The 16,776-nt window shown below is 33.6% G+C and overlaps 1 protein-coding gene across 1 annotated transcript; it reads right to left on the reverse strand.

The window, feature by feature from the left end:
• Positions 1-7,032: 7,032 nt before the first annotated feature.
• Positions 7,033-7,992, reverse strand: LOC125388814 (olfactory receptor 8B3-like). The gene has a single exon (XM_048417135.3). The coding sequence runs from the start codon at positions 7,981-7,983 to the stop codon at positions 7,033-7,035; it is 951 nt and encodes a 316-aa protein (XP_048273092.3). The 5' UTR covers positions 7,984-7,992.
• Positions 7,993-16,776: the final 8,784 nt, after the last annotated feature.

The raw sequence follows: 16,776 nt of genomic DNA on the forward strand, positions 1-16,776 counted from the left end.
TCTAAAAAAGTGTTCTTTGTCATGCAGTTACAACACTGGAGAAGTCAGTTTCATTATTTCCTTTGTGTGGCCATTATCTTTTCCTTTATTGTTGTTGTCATTAGTAGAATCAAGAAAAGTTGAGGCTCATTTCAAAGTTTATTTCTGCCTTTGAAGATAATGACTTCTGTCCCTTACCATTGGCATACCTAATTTATCTTTTTTCTTTTGCATGTATATTAAGAATTTAGAACAGTAGTTTATGTATTTGAAAATATGATCATTTTCACCTTTTCTTCCTGTGTAGAAATATTAATGTTTAATAATGACTATGTTATATAATGTGTCAAGGAAGTGATGGGACTTACATGGCACTGGCCTTCAGAAACATTCAGTTATAGTATGTCTAAATTTTGGTCATCCCGTCCTCCGCTGGAGGATATCCCCTTTACACATCAGACATGAAAGGTTCCACAGTAGAACGCAAGTTTCTCACTTATATCTCAGCAAACACTGTGAACAAAATATCTTTCAGTGAGGATCTTTCTAGTTAAACTGTTAATTTGAGTCTTTTATTTCTTCTGAAGCAGTAGATATGTTTTTGAGACAGAAAAGGTTGGAAATGATTGACTAAAATGAAGAGTTTAAGCTTTAGAGAAGTATTTGGAGAATAAGCTCAGTTATATTAACATTTTTTATGGAATAAGATGATTAATTCTTACTTTTTGAGAAAAGGGAAACAATTACTATCCTTCAGAAAATAAATGGGATGTTATCAAACTGAAATTTAAACATTTTAAAAATTACTTGTAAATATTTTGTTACTGGTTCATTTTTCTAAATTTCATTACATAGTTTAACAGTTTGAAATTTAGTGTAAGCAATCTACTCATCTATTATGTCAGTCTCTTGTCATTTTTAAATATTTGATTTATACTTCAAAAAAACCATCCAATTATCCATCTGAAACCAAGATTAACCTCTTTATTTTTCCTTAACATTTTATTCATGTGTATTTGCATATTTTAGATATGAGATGTATGCATAAATATAGGAAAATATTGCTTGGTCTTTTTAATTGTTTACCATTTTCATTTCTAGGTATGGCTTTATGTGCATGTATGTGTGCTTGTTTGTGTTTTAGGTGCACCATGGGCTTGCAGTAACCCAAAGAGACCAGAAGATGGCACGAGATGCACAGGACTAGAGTGACTGAAGTCTGTGAGCTTCCATGTGGGTTCACTAAATTGGATCCAGGCCTTCTATAAGAACTGTAAATGTTTTCAGCAACTGAGTCTTTTACCCCAATAAAATTATATATTATTTTCTTTGTCAAACTAAAAGTGTTTCTAGTAAGTAATATCTTTGTTATTATGTAGTTTATGTAAACTTTGGTCTACATGTTTCCCTGTCTCTGGATTGCATTATACTGACCTTTCTTGTCCTGTTACCTATAAGTTCTATCTCCCTGAAATATCATGGTATTGCCTAAGAATTTTCTTCATTGGTTTCCATTAAATTGGTTATTTTTCCTGTGGTAACATGTGTCCAACTTATTATTAATTTAAATGTCTGTATGTGTGAATAAAGTTCAACTGAATGCTAATTATTTTTACATGAATTGGCATTTATATTTGTAATGAGAAATCCTGAGGAAGTGTATCAAAGAAAAGAAAATGGGTAAAAGGAATGTTCCATTGTCACCTCTCCCCCATATAATATAATAGATAAGCAAATGGATTAAATAAATTTATAACTCATTTTAAGCAGGACAGACAATGATGATAAAGGGCAGTGTTAACTGTGAACTCTGGTGTATCCACAGAGCTATTTTTTTTTTTTACATGATCTTGTTGGCATCCCACAATTATCTGGTCTACAAAGTAAAAGTATTTTCTGAGTCTTCACTAAAGGGTTTTATACTTTGATAATTGAACAAAAAGTAGATATTGAATTTGAAGGTATCTTGTTAGAGTATCCAGACATTTGGAAACTGAAAGATTTGTCACTCTTATTAGTTTAGTTAAAGAAAGATTGGCCAATTGCCAGACAGGAAGTATCGATGGGGCAACCAGATTAAGAGAATTCTGGGAAGAGGAAAGGCAGAGATGCAGTTACCATCTTTTTCACTAGAGGAAAAGGAAACAAGATGAGAATGCCCTACTGAGAAATGGTGCAAGGCCACGTGTCTAAACATAGTCAAGAATTATGGGTTATTTAAAGTTGTAAGACATAGTCAATAATAAGTCTGAGCTAATAGGCCAAACAATTTATAATTATTATAAACCTCTCTGTGTTTCTTTCAGACTGAATGGCTTCACGACCAAGGACAGAAACTTCTGTCTATAAATATTTATTTATTTTATTATCTCTCTCTCTCTCTCATCTGTCTAACATCATCTATCATTAAATTCTTTATTTAAAAAATTAAAAATAATAGACTTATTATAAAAACTTATAAAAATAACACACGTAAATTGACCAAATTCAAAGTCTATATATCTCAATAAATTTCTGTCTTCTTAGAATAAGCATTTTGAAGCTATGAACCTTCACTTTGTAATAGAACTAGAACTATAAAAACTGTTAACTTTGTATCTATCATCTTAAAATACATACTAAAAATCTGGGACCACTTTTATTATGTTCTAGAGGGTATTTACCCATGTAAGGGTTGATAATAAGATCTCTTAAGTATAGGAGGGTTTCACTTGCCTCATTGAAAGAGTGTAAGAGGCAGAAGAGATGGATGACACAAGCAAACAAGGTCTTCCAAATCAACATGAGCAAAGCTCACATGAACTCACACAGACTGAGGCAGCACACACAGGTACTGCTCTGGTCTGCACCAGGTCCTCTGCTTATATATTTTGTTTTATTGGATTATATTTTTATTTTGTTTTATTAAAAAGAATGGATATATGAATGAATTATATCTAGCCACTTGGGTAAAAGCTAACAACTGACCTGTCATTTATACCCACTGGGAGAGAACAAATAAGTTTTTTTTCAATGGAATGACACTGGGTATATGAACCACTCTGGGACAAGTCTCATGTCCATGACCAGTTGACCAATATATAATGGACGAACTCCAGCTTTTTGTGTTTTGATTTGGTTACTGTTTGTTGAGTTATTTATTGTTGATGTTTGATTTCTTTGTATTATCCTTTGTTTTTGGATGTTTTTTTCTACTTAAGGGTTATTTTATCTATTTTACTTATTTGGGAGATTGTGGTATTGAGGTGCATTTTTTTTAAGGACAGAACTTAAATTTTGGTGCATAGGAAAAGGAGAGGGTCTGGAAAATTTTGGAGAGAGAAAGAATATGATCCAAATATATTTAACTTCAGAATTGTTTAAATAAAAATATAATAACTAGGAAGGAAAAATATCCATTTTCCTTAGAAATAATGAAAATGATGTCAAAAGAACTTTGAAGTTTTTTTTTTGAGCCCAAGGTCAAGGTTGTCCTATAGACTCTCAAAACATCATAAGTTATTCGTTTAGCTCTTGATGGCCCCACCACCCCAAGTTGGAAAGTATTTCCTGGTTGCTGAATGCACCATGCACTTCCACACAGGAACTAGAGACTCAAAACTAGGTATAATTAGATAGTTTAGGAGACTAAAGAATAATTTTAATGCTACAGAAGGAGCCATTCAATTTTCTAAAAGAAGGAAACTAGCAACATCCTTCCCTACTATGATGCCAGTGAACTACAGCAATGACCAGAAGGACATGATAATTTGAATGGTGCAGTTGTGGCAAAAATACTATGGCAGTATCTAACAAATCTAGTTGGACTCAAGACACACTCAACAAAATGAAAATCATGTTCAATACTAGAAACCTTGCCAACTACCCAGAACTGGTAAGGTCACAGAGGAAAACCTACAATACTCAATTTACTAAACCAGGATAAACTCTAACTAAATTCTAAACATTTTTTCTTATGCTCATAGATAAGTACACTTCTTAATTAAGAAAACTACTCTGTGCAACAGATGGAGCCCTTATAGAAAACTGCAAACAATCAAGCTAGTTGTACCATACACTCCTGGAGGTTGAGGATTCATTGCAGTAGAGCTGATGACATACTGTCAGAGTCAGATGAGCAGGGAGTTTGTTGTGAGATTGTGTATCCTCAAAATGTCAGAAGCTACATTGATGAAGTTTCACCAACATGGTGCATAACCATGATCTGAGCAAGGATAATATCAATAGATGTGATAACATAAACTGACAAAAGCTCAGTGGTCCTCAAACCCTAGACAAAATACTAAAGGCAGTTAAGGAATAATGAGAGCAGAGACAGCAATGGTTTCCTAGGGAAGAGAACAGCAATGGGTATCCAGTGTGAAAATATCATCCTGGGAAGCATGCATACATGTCATATTATACAGAGAGGGAGGGTTATTATTTTATAGTTAGCATGTATATTCACATACATATACACATGTGTGTGGAGTATATCAGTAATTAAAAAACAGAGATAATGAATTTGAAAAAAAACAAAAGAGAATATATTGGATGAGGTATAAGAGGGAGGAAATTGAGAGGAAAATGATGTAATTATAACTTCAAAACAATGTATTTAAATAAAAAAGCAACTTGATGAGGATGAGGAAAAGTTTTACTTTATCTTACACTTCAGTTAGCAATCTGTTACTGAGAGAAATAAGGGAAGAATCCTGGGGATGGGAACTGAAACAGAGGTTTTGGAGTATCATTATGCACTGGTTTGTTCTTATGGCTTGTTCAGATGCTTTCTTATATAAGTCAGGACCACCTTCCAAGGGGTGGTACTTCCAAAGTTGAACAAAAACTTTTTACATTATTCAGCAGTCAGAGAGAGAGAGAGAGAGAGAGAGAGAGAGAGAGAGAGAGAGAGAGAGAGAGAGAGACAGAGAGAGAGAGAGACATAGAGAGAGACAGACAGAGAGAGAGACAGAGAGAGACAGAGAGAGAGAGAGAAAGAGAGAAAGAGAAAGAGAGAGAGAGAAATGTTCCTGTAGGCTGATCCACAGGGCAATCTTGTGAAGGCAATTTCACAGTTAAAGTTTCTTCTTCCTAAATGACTCTAGCTTGTAAAAAGTTGATAAAAATCATAGCCAGCTCATCATGTATGAAATAATGACTTCCTTTTACTCAACAGAGCCATATTTGATGTGAATTTAATATCTGCTGAAAAGAATAGTTCATTCCCTGTTACAATCTAGATTGCATAGTATTTTTTCTCAATGGGTCACTACCTAGATGATACATTTATACTTGGAAAACAATCCAAAATTCTTCAATGTCATTCTGTGTCTATGGTTAGGAATTAATATATTGTTTACTTGATAGAGAGTACTAACCAAATTTGGTACCTTATTAGAGTGTTTTAGTCACTCTTATAAGTATAAATATTAATAATGTATACTTCCACGTGTGTCGGGCAATTATTTCAAAGACACTGCAAATCTCTATGAATTGAGTACCACTAGCACCTCAGAGCCTTCTCTGTTCTCTGTGAAGGTGGCTTTACCTACTTTTCCTGTCTCCTTTATGATTCGGTTGGAAGCAGTCTCTGCATTTACCTTATAGATTCATGATCAAAATGGGTCCTAGTTATTTTCTTTTTGACCCACATATATAAAAAGAAAGCAGGAAGAACACAACTGGCCGTGGAATGCTCTCTTAATGTCTGGAATTCCATAGGCAATGCCACTGAGCACAAACTAGGGAACATATGCTCCAAAAGAGAGGGGAGCAACTGCCTGCTGTGTCTGAATGACTGATCTTACTGTTGCAAGACAAGTGACATGCAGTTAAAGCAGATATGGAATCCAAGAATCCACTGCTCAACTGAAGACTCGTATAGGTATCAAAATCAAGAAACACAACATAAGGCACTCTTTACTGTTTCCATTTATTGTGTAGAGCAGCAGAAGTTACAAATGCATCCAAACATTTCCAGTTAATAAAAAACCTACACAATAGAAAATTTGGAGGATGGTTCCTAGACTTTTTTTTAGTTTAGGATTTAGCTCTTACAGGTTGTTTTCAGTACTTTGGTTCCCCCAAATTGCTGTCTATCCTGATATAGCTTTTTTTCATAGTATATAAGCTTTGTACATTCTATTCTCTGCCAAAATACTGCTTGCTCAGTTAAAAGGCACCTGAATCATTTTGGTTGGAACTCTTTTGTATGATAACTAAGATTCTGACTTAAGCCAATCATCCACTGACACCGTGGGCATCTTCTTTTCCAACAAAAAGAAGCATTCAACTTATTTCATTAGGAAATAATGATGTAACAAAACCACAATTAATAAAGAGATTCTATAGCAACACTCAACATACAAACCCTAAGGAAGACATGTTACCTTATGTTTTATTTTAGTGTAATAAAACTAAAAATATAGGGTAAAGGGAGAGGCATAAAATCAAGGACTGGAAGATTGATTAGGGATCCTTGTATGATTTTGTAAATTTTTGACTTACCTGAGCTTCAGTAGTCCATCACATGCTGAAGATATTTTTTAAAATTTAAATGTGTAGGTTTATATTTATAAATTAATGTTACACATCTCACAGGTGAATGTTTATTGCATAGTATTTGCATATTCACTGCAGGTGTTTCAAAAGTCAGTATGGAAAGATACATATATTCAACACAGAAATCTAAAAGAAATATTTTCTTACCCAGTAGATAAACAAAGACAAGAAAGCAGGCAGAGTGTGACATTAAGTAACTGTTTCAAGTAGCAAATATGATTGGTCTTGCAATGAAGTATAAATATCACAAATATACAATGGCAATAAATTATAATTATAAGATAATTTTTGTTTAATATCTACAATTATAATTAACAAATTAAAATATATCCAATGTTATTCTTAAAGAGGTATAATAATTAGGATAAAATATATATACTAAAAAGAAACAGCCCATTGTAAAATAGTTACAAACAAGTCAACAATCAATATTACTCCCCCATATTAAGAAATCACAAGGAAATAAAGCTGTCACCAAAAAGAAACTTAGAAAACCTGTCTGTGTTGTGTCTAAAAAAACAGTAGGTTGTGACTAAATATTCTGTTCAGGGTTTTTTTCAAGGCAACTTTGACATCTTTGTTCCTCAAACTGTAGATTAAAGGGTTCATCATAGGAACCACAATGCTATAAAATATGGAAGAGAACTTTGCCTCACCCATAGATACAGCTGAAGAGGGTTTGAGATACATGAATGCACTTGATCCAAAGAACATAGAAACAGCAATTATATGGGAACTGCAAGTGCTGAAGGCTTTAGACCTGCCTTCAGTGGATCTTATTTTGAGAATGCTGGAGAGGATGAAGCCGTAAGAGGTAAAGATGATGACTGTGGGTACAATGATGTCTTTTCCTGTCACAATGAATAGCTCTATCTCATTGGCATAAGTACTGGTACAGGACAGCTGCAGTAAAGGGAGAAGATCACAGAAATAGTGATTGATGATGTTTGCATCACAGAAGGTTAGTCTCAGGACACAACCAGTGTGGATCATGGCGCCAGAAAGTCCCATGAAGTATGAACCAAGCATTAGATAGGAACATGTCTTTGGAGACATAACAGCACTATACAAGAGTGGATTACAAATAGCCACATAACGATCATAGGCCATTGCTGTCAGCACATAACATTCAGAAATGGCAAAAAAGCCAAAGAAGTAAAATTGGGTCATGCACCCTATGTAAGAGATAATGTTCTTCTCTAGTATGAAGTTCATTAGCATTTTGGGTGTGATCAAAGATGAATAACAGAGATCTATGAAGGACAAGTTAAAGAGGAAAAAGTACATGGGTGTGTGAAGGTGAGGATTTAACACAATTAAAATGATCAAAGTCAAATTTCCAAATGCAGTTATTATATATGTTATTAGAAAAATTAAGAAGAGGGGCATTTGGAGGTCAGGCTGGTCTGTTAACCCCAAGAGAATGAATTCAGTTACTGAAGAACCATTTACCAGAGCCATTCTTTGTTCAAGAATCTGTAGACATAGTAGAATCTCACAGGTCTTTCAATAAAATTTTTTTCTTACAAAGTTGAGATATAAGTAGGGGGTATCTGCAAAGAACAAGCTGATATCAGTAAAACCACCTCACACTATCATGAAGTGAAATGACAATCACTTTCCATGTTAGAATCTAGTTAAATAAAGCTGAAAATATTTATAACTCTGTGCATTGCTGAGCCTGTATATCTTTTGTGCTAATATGATTAATTAACTAGGAGGAGAGAAGGGTGAAATGGAATACACCTGGATAGAATTCCTTTTACTATCTTGCCTTTAATCCCCAAGGTTGCTCTTAATAATGAAAGAAATTTTTGAAGCTTGGTGCTGACCACAGTTTGAACTGTGTGATGTTAATGTCAAGAAATCTGTTCCAATAAAAACATGAAAGAACCAGAGTTTAAGCTACTGCCAATGTCTCAATAAACCTTAAACCTCATGAATGTAGAGGAATATGAGACATATCAATGGAGAAGTATATCACTAAGACACCAAGAATGGAGTGACTACCCGGTCTCCGGACATCCTGATCATCTTTCCAGGAGCTGTACTTGTATCTTAAGATTGAACACAGTGTGAAAAAGGGGATCCTATGATTCTTCTCAACCTGAAATCATATGTGAACCTAATTTTTAGCACAGTTGACAAAAGTCCTCCATAATCTTCCATTATATATGTATAATCTAGAAGAATTTTCAAAACAGAAATGGAGTAGGATTATGACTGATGGCCCCCGTGAAGTAAAAGTCAGACACATGGGCTAAATGGAAAGGAAATTCTATTGCAAATTATAAACAGATTCTGGGTGTCTGAATTCAGCATGATTACAACAGTTAAGGAGGTTATAGTGTTTGCTACAGGATACAAATTAAATGTAAAATATTTACTTACCATATATTTAATTTTTGCACATTAATGATAACCAATATCTTCAATAAAAAAGAAAATGATACCTACAATAGATTTTAAAACTTACCCTATTGAAGAGGTAAAACCTTGTTGAAACTTAATCATTATTATTCATTAATTGTCCTAGAAGGGTAATATTAGGCTCTGAACCTTTAGTTCCCTTGATTTTTAAAAGGATGATGTAAAAAAATAATCATATTCCAGAATCCCTTCTCATCCATTGCTCATAATTCATAAAACTGCTATCTAAGCTATGGAAATATCAGAAGAAAAATTAACAGTGCTCCCTTTATCACACATGTCATTTGGTGAGACTCCAGAGAACTCACATGGGTACCATTTCATTTTCCACTTGAAATAACCAAGGTAGAAACTTTGTCAGTCTCTTCCCAATAAGTACATCACAAAAGTAGGAAATGAGGTGAATACATTTATATGTTAGACTATGGTGCTCCTGTATCTCCTTAGAGATTGAATATTTTAACTAGACTTGAACATCTCTATGGGGATTTTACTTCTTTCATGCTTGAGCCAATATTATCCTTCTTCCAGTAATTTCTTATCATAAAGAAATTGATTGCATGTTTCTTTATCTCTGTTTATGCTTTAGTTCTAATATTCAAAAATCTATTTCCAAAGATTTACTACTTTCTCAAAAAATCAAATAAATATAGTAACACACTTAATGCATTATCTCCCTTAATCATTTTTTTTTTAAAAAAATCCAATTACCTTTGCTTTGTACTGTTAGATGTATACTAGGACCTTGTACATATTAGACAAGTGATTTACCACCCAGCTACTTCCCAGGCTCCAAAATCACTATTTATATGTTGTATAATTTCACATATTTTACGTGAGTGTTAATTTACTGTATTATTACCCCTTTAGATGAAGAAAAGCAATAGTCTCATTCTTGCATGGTTCTGTGTTTGAATTCTCAGCCTATATCTCCTCACTAATATAATAATTTGGAAAAGTTACTTTATGATTCGTGACCTCTGGTTTTTCTTGTTAACTCATGGAGGATAAACACACTGTGGCATTTCTTGAATTATTGTGTCAAAATATTGGATGAAATATTTACCTGCACAAAAGAAATAGTGAAATTTCACACATAAATGAGCTTTTGGGTTTATAAAATGCTATGGCCAGATAGTGCCATGATGAGTTTAAAATACTCTAATTTCAAAATATATTTAAACATTGGTTCTACTAAGAATACTGGACATAGAAATTCTGGAAATGTTCAAACTACAACTTATCAGGTATCATTCATAATGTTGTATTAGTAATAGATTACCGATGAGATTACTGTGGAAATATTCTTGCTACATCTTTCCTGTTACAAAAAAAATAAGCAGTGCAATGTCCTTCTACCTTGTTCCTTTGATTTATATTTGTTCATAGTACATAAGTCAAATATCACATATTTTGTGGTCCTTGAGACTCTGTTTTATGCTCTAATAAAACCTTCTAAAATTATCTAAATATTGTCCATGGGTTTCATGTAGATATCCATATTGTCTCTATATGTCAATTCATTTATTAGAAAATATTATGAATCATTTAAATATTGGTAAAGGAGCATGTTATTATATATTGAATCTTTTGAGATCACCTCGAAACAATTATGAATTTCATTCCATCTTGTCTTATCCAGAAGCATTCATGATGAACTGTGCTGCACAGTCAGACCCAATAGCAAAAATGTAACCCCCCCTTACAAATTTGAAAAGGAAAATTATTTAAAATAGAATTAAAGTACAGTTCCCACAGTATCGTAAGTATTGTCCAACTTTTTCTGCAAAAGAATACATAATTTATGGTCTGTAGGACACTGTTATATGAAAAGTCTGTTTTTGTCAAACAGTAAAGAAGTTTGGAAAACTTCTACCAAGTTTTGCTTTTATATATTTAGTTTATACTGCAGTTATGTAAGTATTCTCCATCACAAATGGAGCCTGGGGATCAATGAGGAACACAAAATGGCAGGATAATAACGGGAGAAAGATTGAATCAATTAATGGTGTAATTACACATACCTCAATCTCTTTACTTCTTAAATTTTATGTGTATAGATATAAGTGGGTATGTCATGTTATATATTTGGTTTGTGCGCCTGTATGTATGCATGAAGGCCTCAGGAACGCCTCTCATGTCTTCTTCTATCACTATTCTTCTTATTCTTTGAGACAAGATCACACAATAATCATGGAGCTAGACTGCTGCCTGACTCCCCAAGTCTTGGAGATATGCACACAGCCACAGCTGACTTTTCATGTGAGGGCTGGGGTCTTGAACTTGTCTCATGCTTCTTTCGCAAGTACTTTTACTTTATTAGTGACAGAGTTTATTAGCTTTTCAAATAATAAGGATGGGTCAATATATTAAAAATCAAGATGTGAATATCAGGAAATATATCAAGAGTTTGGTCTACACTGCCAATCACTTTCTGATGACTGCACTGAAACTTAAGATCTCATCTTTGATGCTTTCTTAGGTCAAGGTGAAGGCTGAAGCTTTGTACTCATTGCTAGAGATTCTCTGAAGTTGGGGAGCATTAAAAGATTTTATCCTTTATCCTAGGTCATTGTTTGAGTTCTCAAAAGTCATGAGACTGTGAATACAACCTCAGGTTTTACTCTGATGTTATGAGGTATGCCAAAACTTTGGAAACTACCACAAATTGACTTATTTAGTCATGAAGCTTGTAATGTCTGCACTTTTTGATTCTGAATGTCAAGTAATACTCTGAGGCACTGAGCTGAATGGCAGTCTCCACTCACATTAGATTTGTTCTCTACCTATACCTTATGCTCAATCCAAGTCACTATGCCATTTTGTCCTTATGTACTTTCTGTTGTTTTGATAAAACATACTAACAAAAGCAAATTTAAGTTACCAATGGTTATCATTGGGGATGAGTCAAAGCAGGAACTAGAGGAAGCTAGTCATTATCACAGTTAAGAGGAGAGAAATACTGAATGCATATATCTCTATACTCCTCTCATTTTGTTTACTCTTCCACAATCCTGGACCCAAGCCTAAGGAATTGTGTGTGCTGCCCAAAGTGTCACACACATCAGTTAGTATAATCAAGCTGATCTCTTGTTATGCCCACAGGCCAATTTGATCTAGACTATCTTTACTTGAAACTGTGTTGTCAGTTGATTCTACCACTTTTAAAATAATTTTGACATCAAGCTAATTGTAAACAACTCCAAGTATCAGAGCCAGCATATTATGAAGGAGGAAACTCCTCTCATGAGTTTCCAATTGTTTTTTGAGAAACAGAAAGACCAATACATAAGACACTGTGAGGAAAACTGCATACCACATTTCCTGTGGTCTATCATACCATCATCATGTATCTCCACATTTATCTTGGATATTAGTGACTCTACTACCCAGCAAAAATGTTTGTCATACTGATGATTCACCAGTCTCCAACTCACTTGAAAAGATATGTGCTCAGCTGACTATATTTAATGTGATTTCTGTGTTCAGACACGCATGTTTTCTACAAAAATCGCAATACTTAAGTCTCTTCCCTTATCAAGGGCTCATGTAAATTAATGATGATGCCTACTAGTGATAGTGACACAAAATAAATCTGTGGGCTGATGGAAAAATTCCATGATGATCTGGATAACATGTTTACATAATTAGTTTGGGGTTAGTTTTAAACTACATCATTTGAAGTTATATGATATAGAATGTAAATGTCCTACATGCCAAAACTCAAATTAACTTACATGTTGATACACATTGTGCATAGTTTTTGTTGGGTGTACATAGCATATTGGTAGAATCTCAAAGTTATTTATGTTCTACAAATTCTGAAATGGTGTACACTTTTGGGTTTTTTATAGAAATATGTATGCAGAGAGAGTGACCAATTGAGTCAGTATATATTTATTCTTGTAGTGAGCATGTGGTTTCTATGGAACCCAACGTTAAATATGAGAAGTGTCATCATCTTAATGAGCTAAGACAGAGAAGGAAGTCCCTGTGACAGACATATGGTTGAAGTTACATATCATTTCATATAAGCATAAGGTATTAAGTATGTCTCTCTGTGTTTGTGTCTGTATATGTGTCTAAATATGTACAAATGTATATAAATGCACATGAATATTTACATATATTATTTTAAGTTCAATATAAACAGAAGTAAAATGTTCTTAACAAAGGCTAGAGAAAGGAGAAATAAATAGCATATACGAATCATTTTCTGTGTTATTTTTAATAATATTTTTGAGATTATAATATAATTAGATTATTTCTACATTTTCTTTCATCCCTCCAAACCTTCCAATGTACCACCAGTTTTTACTCTCAAATCCATGCCCTCTTTTTCTTTAATAATTTCTTTGTCAGGAGTATTATTAATATATAAATTTTAAACGAGATTTTTGTTAAGTCTGTCAAACACATTTTATTTATGTACACATGTCCATATGTATATATGAGGTATATACATGCATCCATATATTTAATTGCAAATTTATATGTGTGTGTGTGTGTGTGCGCTTGCATGCGCATGTGTCAGATTATTTGCTTTTCATGGTGGGAACTGCAAGACGCACATGTTAAAAAAGAGAATCATTCAGAATCTAGGTTAACTTACCCCGTATATAACTCAGTGATGAAAGTTAAGTCTTAAAGCAGACCTCACAGTTGTTTTACATCTGACTGACCAGATTCCCAGCAGAGTGCAGCTGGTCATGTCCTTGCTGTATCGACCCAGACCAGGAGCAGCTTGCTCTGAGAATGCTTGATTAATTACATTTAAAATATAATTGTGAAATTTATCCCACCTGTAAGTAAGAATACTTTTGCTAATGTCTAAATTTATTAAGTTTCCATTAAAGTGTAAATATCATTTTTTTTTTCAGAATACAGACAAACCAGAATTTTCCTTTACCATGGTACATCTCAGCGGTGACACTATCAACATAATTGTATTTGTTCTCACAGTATCTCTACTTTCCTTAACACACAAATAACAAAGAGTCATCCCTTTTTCCAAAATGTTTGGAAATACTCAGCATGTCTATTACAATTTTGGAAAAGTCCAAGTGTATAAACAGAGATTAAAAAAATAAATAAATTAATTAATTTCAATCTTTCCAGTTTTGCTTCTTTTAAATTTTGCAAAGTATGCTTTTACTAATAAAAATAAATTCCACAAGAAACAATAAAGTATGGAAGTAAATTATGCAAGAAATTGATTCTTTCTGAAGATGTATCAGACTTAACTACATTCTGTGGGTCTTCCAATGACTGATCAGTGATGTAGTTTAATTCACTTTCTTTAGCTTTGAGTTGTCATGCAAACTTTTAGGAGTGGACACACCCCTGAAAGGCTTTGCAAAGTGTTTTAAACATTACAAATAGTATTTTCTTATTTCAATACATCCTTATTCAAAACACAATTTAAGCAATATCTGTTGTATCTTAAAAAAAATATAAGGACTTTCCCACAATTTTACATCTTCTACAGAGTTCAACCTCAACTTTCAATGGGAAATGAGTTGTGTTGAGCTGAAGTCAAGTATTTAACCATGATGTGCGTGCAAATCCAAGCAACTGAGCAAGTATACCATTCATATTCAATTTTTATATACAATAATTCTTAATCTAAAGCAGAAACCACTGAAAATTAGTAGGAAGGTATTATAATTATCCTGGAATGTGTTTGACTTGTGACATGCTGCAGATGAAAGGAATCTTATCTCAGTCTTTTCCTATCATTTCCTTGTTAGGAAACTGAACTCTAACTGGGGTGCTAGGTTTCATCTAAAGCGGATGTCTGAGCTCATTTCCTGGAACAGACAAAGAAGACAGATAGGCTGTAGAGAAGCAAAAATAATAACAGCTTTTTCCCCTTCTAGATAGAAAAAGCATTATGAGAGTCCACTCTGGCTGAGTATTTTACTGGATTTCTGGTCCTCATGCTTTCCCTATGAGCTCTCCATATGCAAGTACTCTTGTGACGTCTCCTGAGAGGAAACGATGTCTTCTTAGGGCTCACTTTCCTGGTCTTACTATGTTCCTCTAATGTTCCTTCATTAATTCTAATCATTCTCTCAGAAGGACTTTCCAAAAATATAAGTTATTCCATAAACATACTTTCGATTTGCTTTACTTTCTCAATTCAAATAGGATTTTAAAGTCAATTTTATATAAGAATGATGAAAAACAAGAAATACAAGTTGATTCAGTTTTATCAAGTTCCTAATTCACTTCAGACTTAAGCTTTCTTTAATATTAAAGAACATAAGTCAGTGTCATTACCAGGGAACTCCTATATTCATTGTATTTCTACATATTTCTCTAGTAGAAAGTGTTTCCATTTTTCCTCTTAGGTTCAATTTTACTAAATCACAATTCTATTGCAATGTATTTTGTCTACTAAGGCTGTTGCCTACTAAAATTGCACAAAATAATTGCATTTTCAATAACTCTCTAAAAATCATATTAGTTTATGCTATTTTGCTTTCTTCTGCTGTGATAAAAGACCAAGAACAACATCAGCTTGCAGTGGGAGGGTTTATTTCATCTTACAATTCTCGGGCCCTTAATATACGACTTAAGGAAATCAAGGCCAAAACTTAAAACAGGGACCTTGTAGCAAAGGCTGTGGAGGGATGCTCAGTACCGGTCTTCTTTAGGCTCACATTCAGTCACTTTCTTATGCCTTCCAGGACCTGCACAAGGGTAGCGATGCACACAGTGGACTTGGGCCCACCCACATCAAAGACCAATCAAGAACATTCACAAAGATTTGCCTGAAGGTCATTGAGTTGTAAATGTTTCTTCAGGTCATGCTTTTTCTTCTCCAATGTGTCAAATTGACAGCAAAAATTAGTTTCACACCTTCATTCATCACAGATCATGATAAAGCAAAACTTTTTAAGTAACTACATCTTAAAGTAATCAGATACAAAACTCCATCTAAAATTCCCCACAAAATCTGATCCACTTGCTATTTAATCTTACTTAACATTTTACACACAAATTTCGTATTTCTTGTGTGCATATCTTTGACCTTATCTAAATGCCTCTTAAAACACTTTGTACGCAGGCCCCCGATAAAATCAGTCATTTTTAACTTCACCAGCAAGCATGTATCATTTGCTTTTAGAAAAGAAAGAGCTAACAGTTTTACTCAATATTGTTGCCACAAAAAAGGCGCAGGAGAATTTATAGATCATCAGCAAAGAAAACAAGCACAGATTAAATGAGTCATCATATTTTATTTTAGGTGGAAGTTATATTTAAAAAGATGGTAGGCTTGAAATCAAAGGTCCAAAGGATCATGAACTTTCTTTAAAAATCCTGTGTAACTGTGTAAACTACTAATCTCCAGAGCTTCAGTATTTTGTTTGTAATAGCTCATTTTAGCAAAAAAGTGCTTGTTTATATTTACAAGGTAAAAATCAGACATGTGGTTAGAACAGTATTCTATGTACTTTAAGTACACCTGCAACATAAATCATAGACAATGGTCAATGTGGATGTATCAATACTATTAAATACTGGCAGTAGAGGGTAATGCATTCTTCTCCAGTAGAGAATCAAAAGAAAAGAACACAGAGACATAAAGAGGCTTCAGTATTTCAGTTCTAAGGCAAATATGGCCAGTTTTTCACATAACCATACAAACAAATCATTATTTTTTGGTCAATGGGAAAGCTGTTTAGTATCTACATATGTACTGTGGTAATGTCTATAATAACAAAGAACCAAGTGGAAGCACTACTTAGTGCTATTCTGAAAGAGATAAAATGATAAAAGGATCAATTTTACATACAGTGAGTAAACAAAGTGAATATA

Source organism: Myodes glareolus, chromosome 4, assembly GCF_982192425.1.
Source record: "Myodes glareolus chromosome 4, mMyoGla1.1, whole genome shotgun sequence".
Classification (NCBI taxonomy): Eukaryota; Metazoa; Chordata; class Mammalia; order Rodentia; family Cricetidae; genus Myodes; species Myodes glareolus.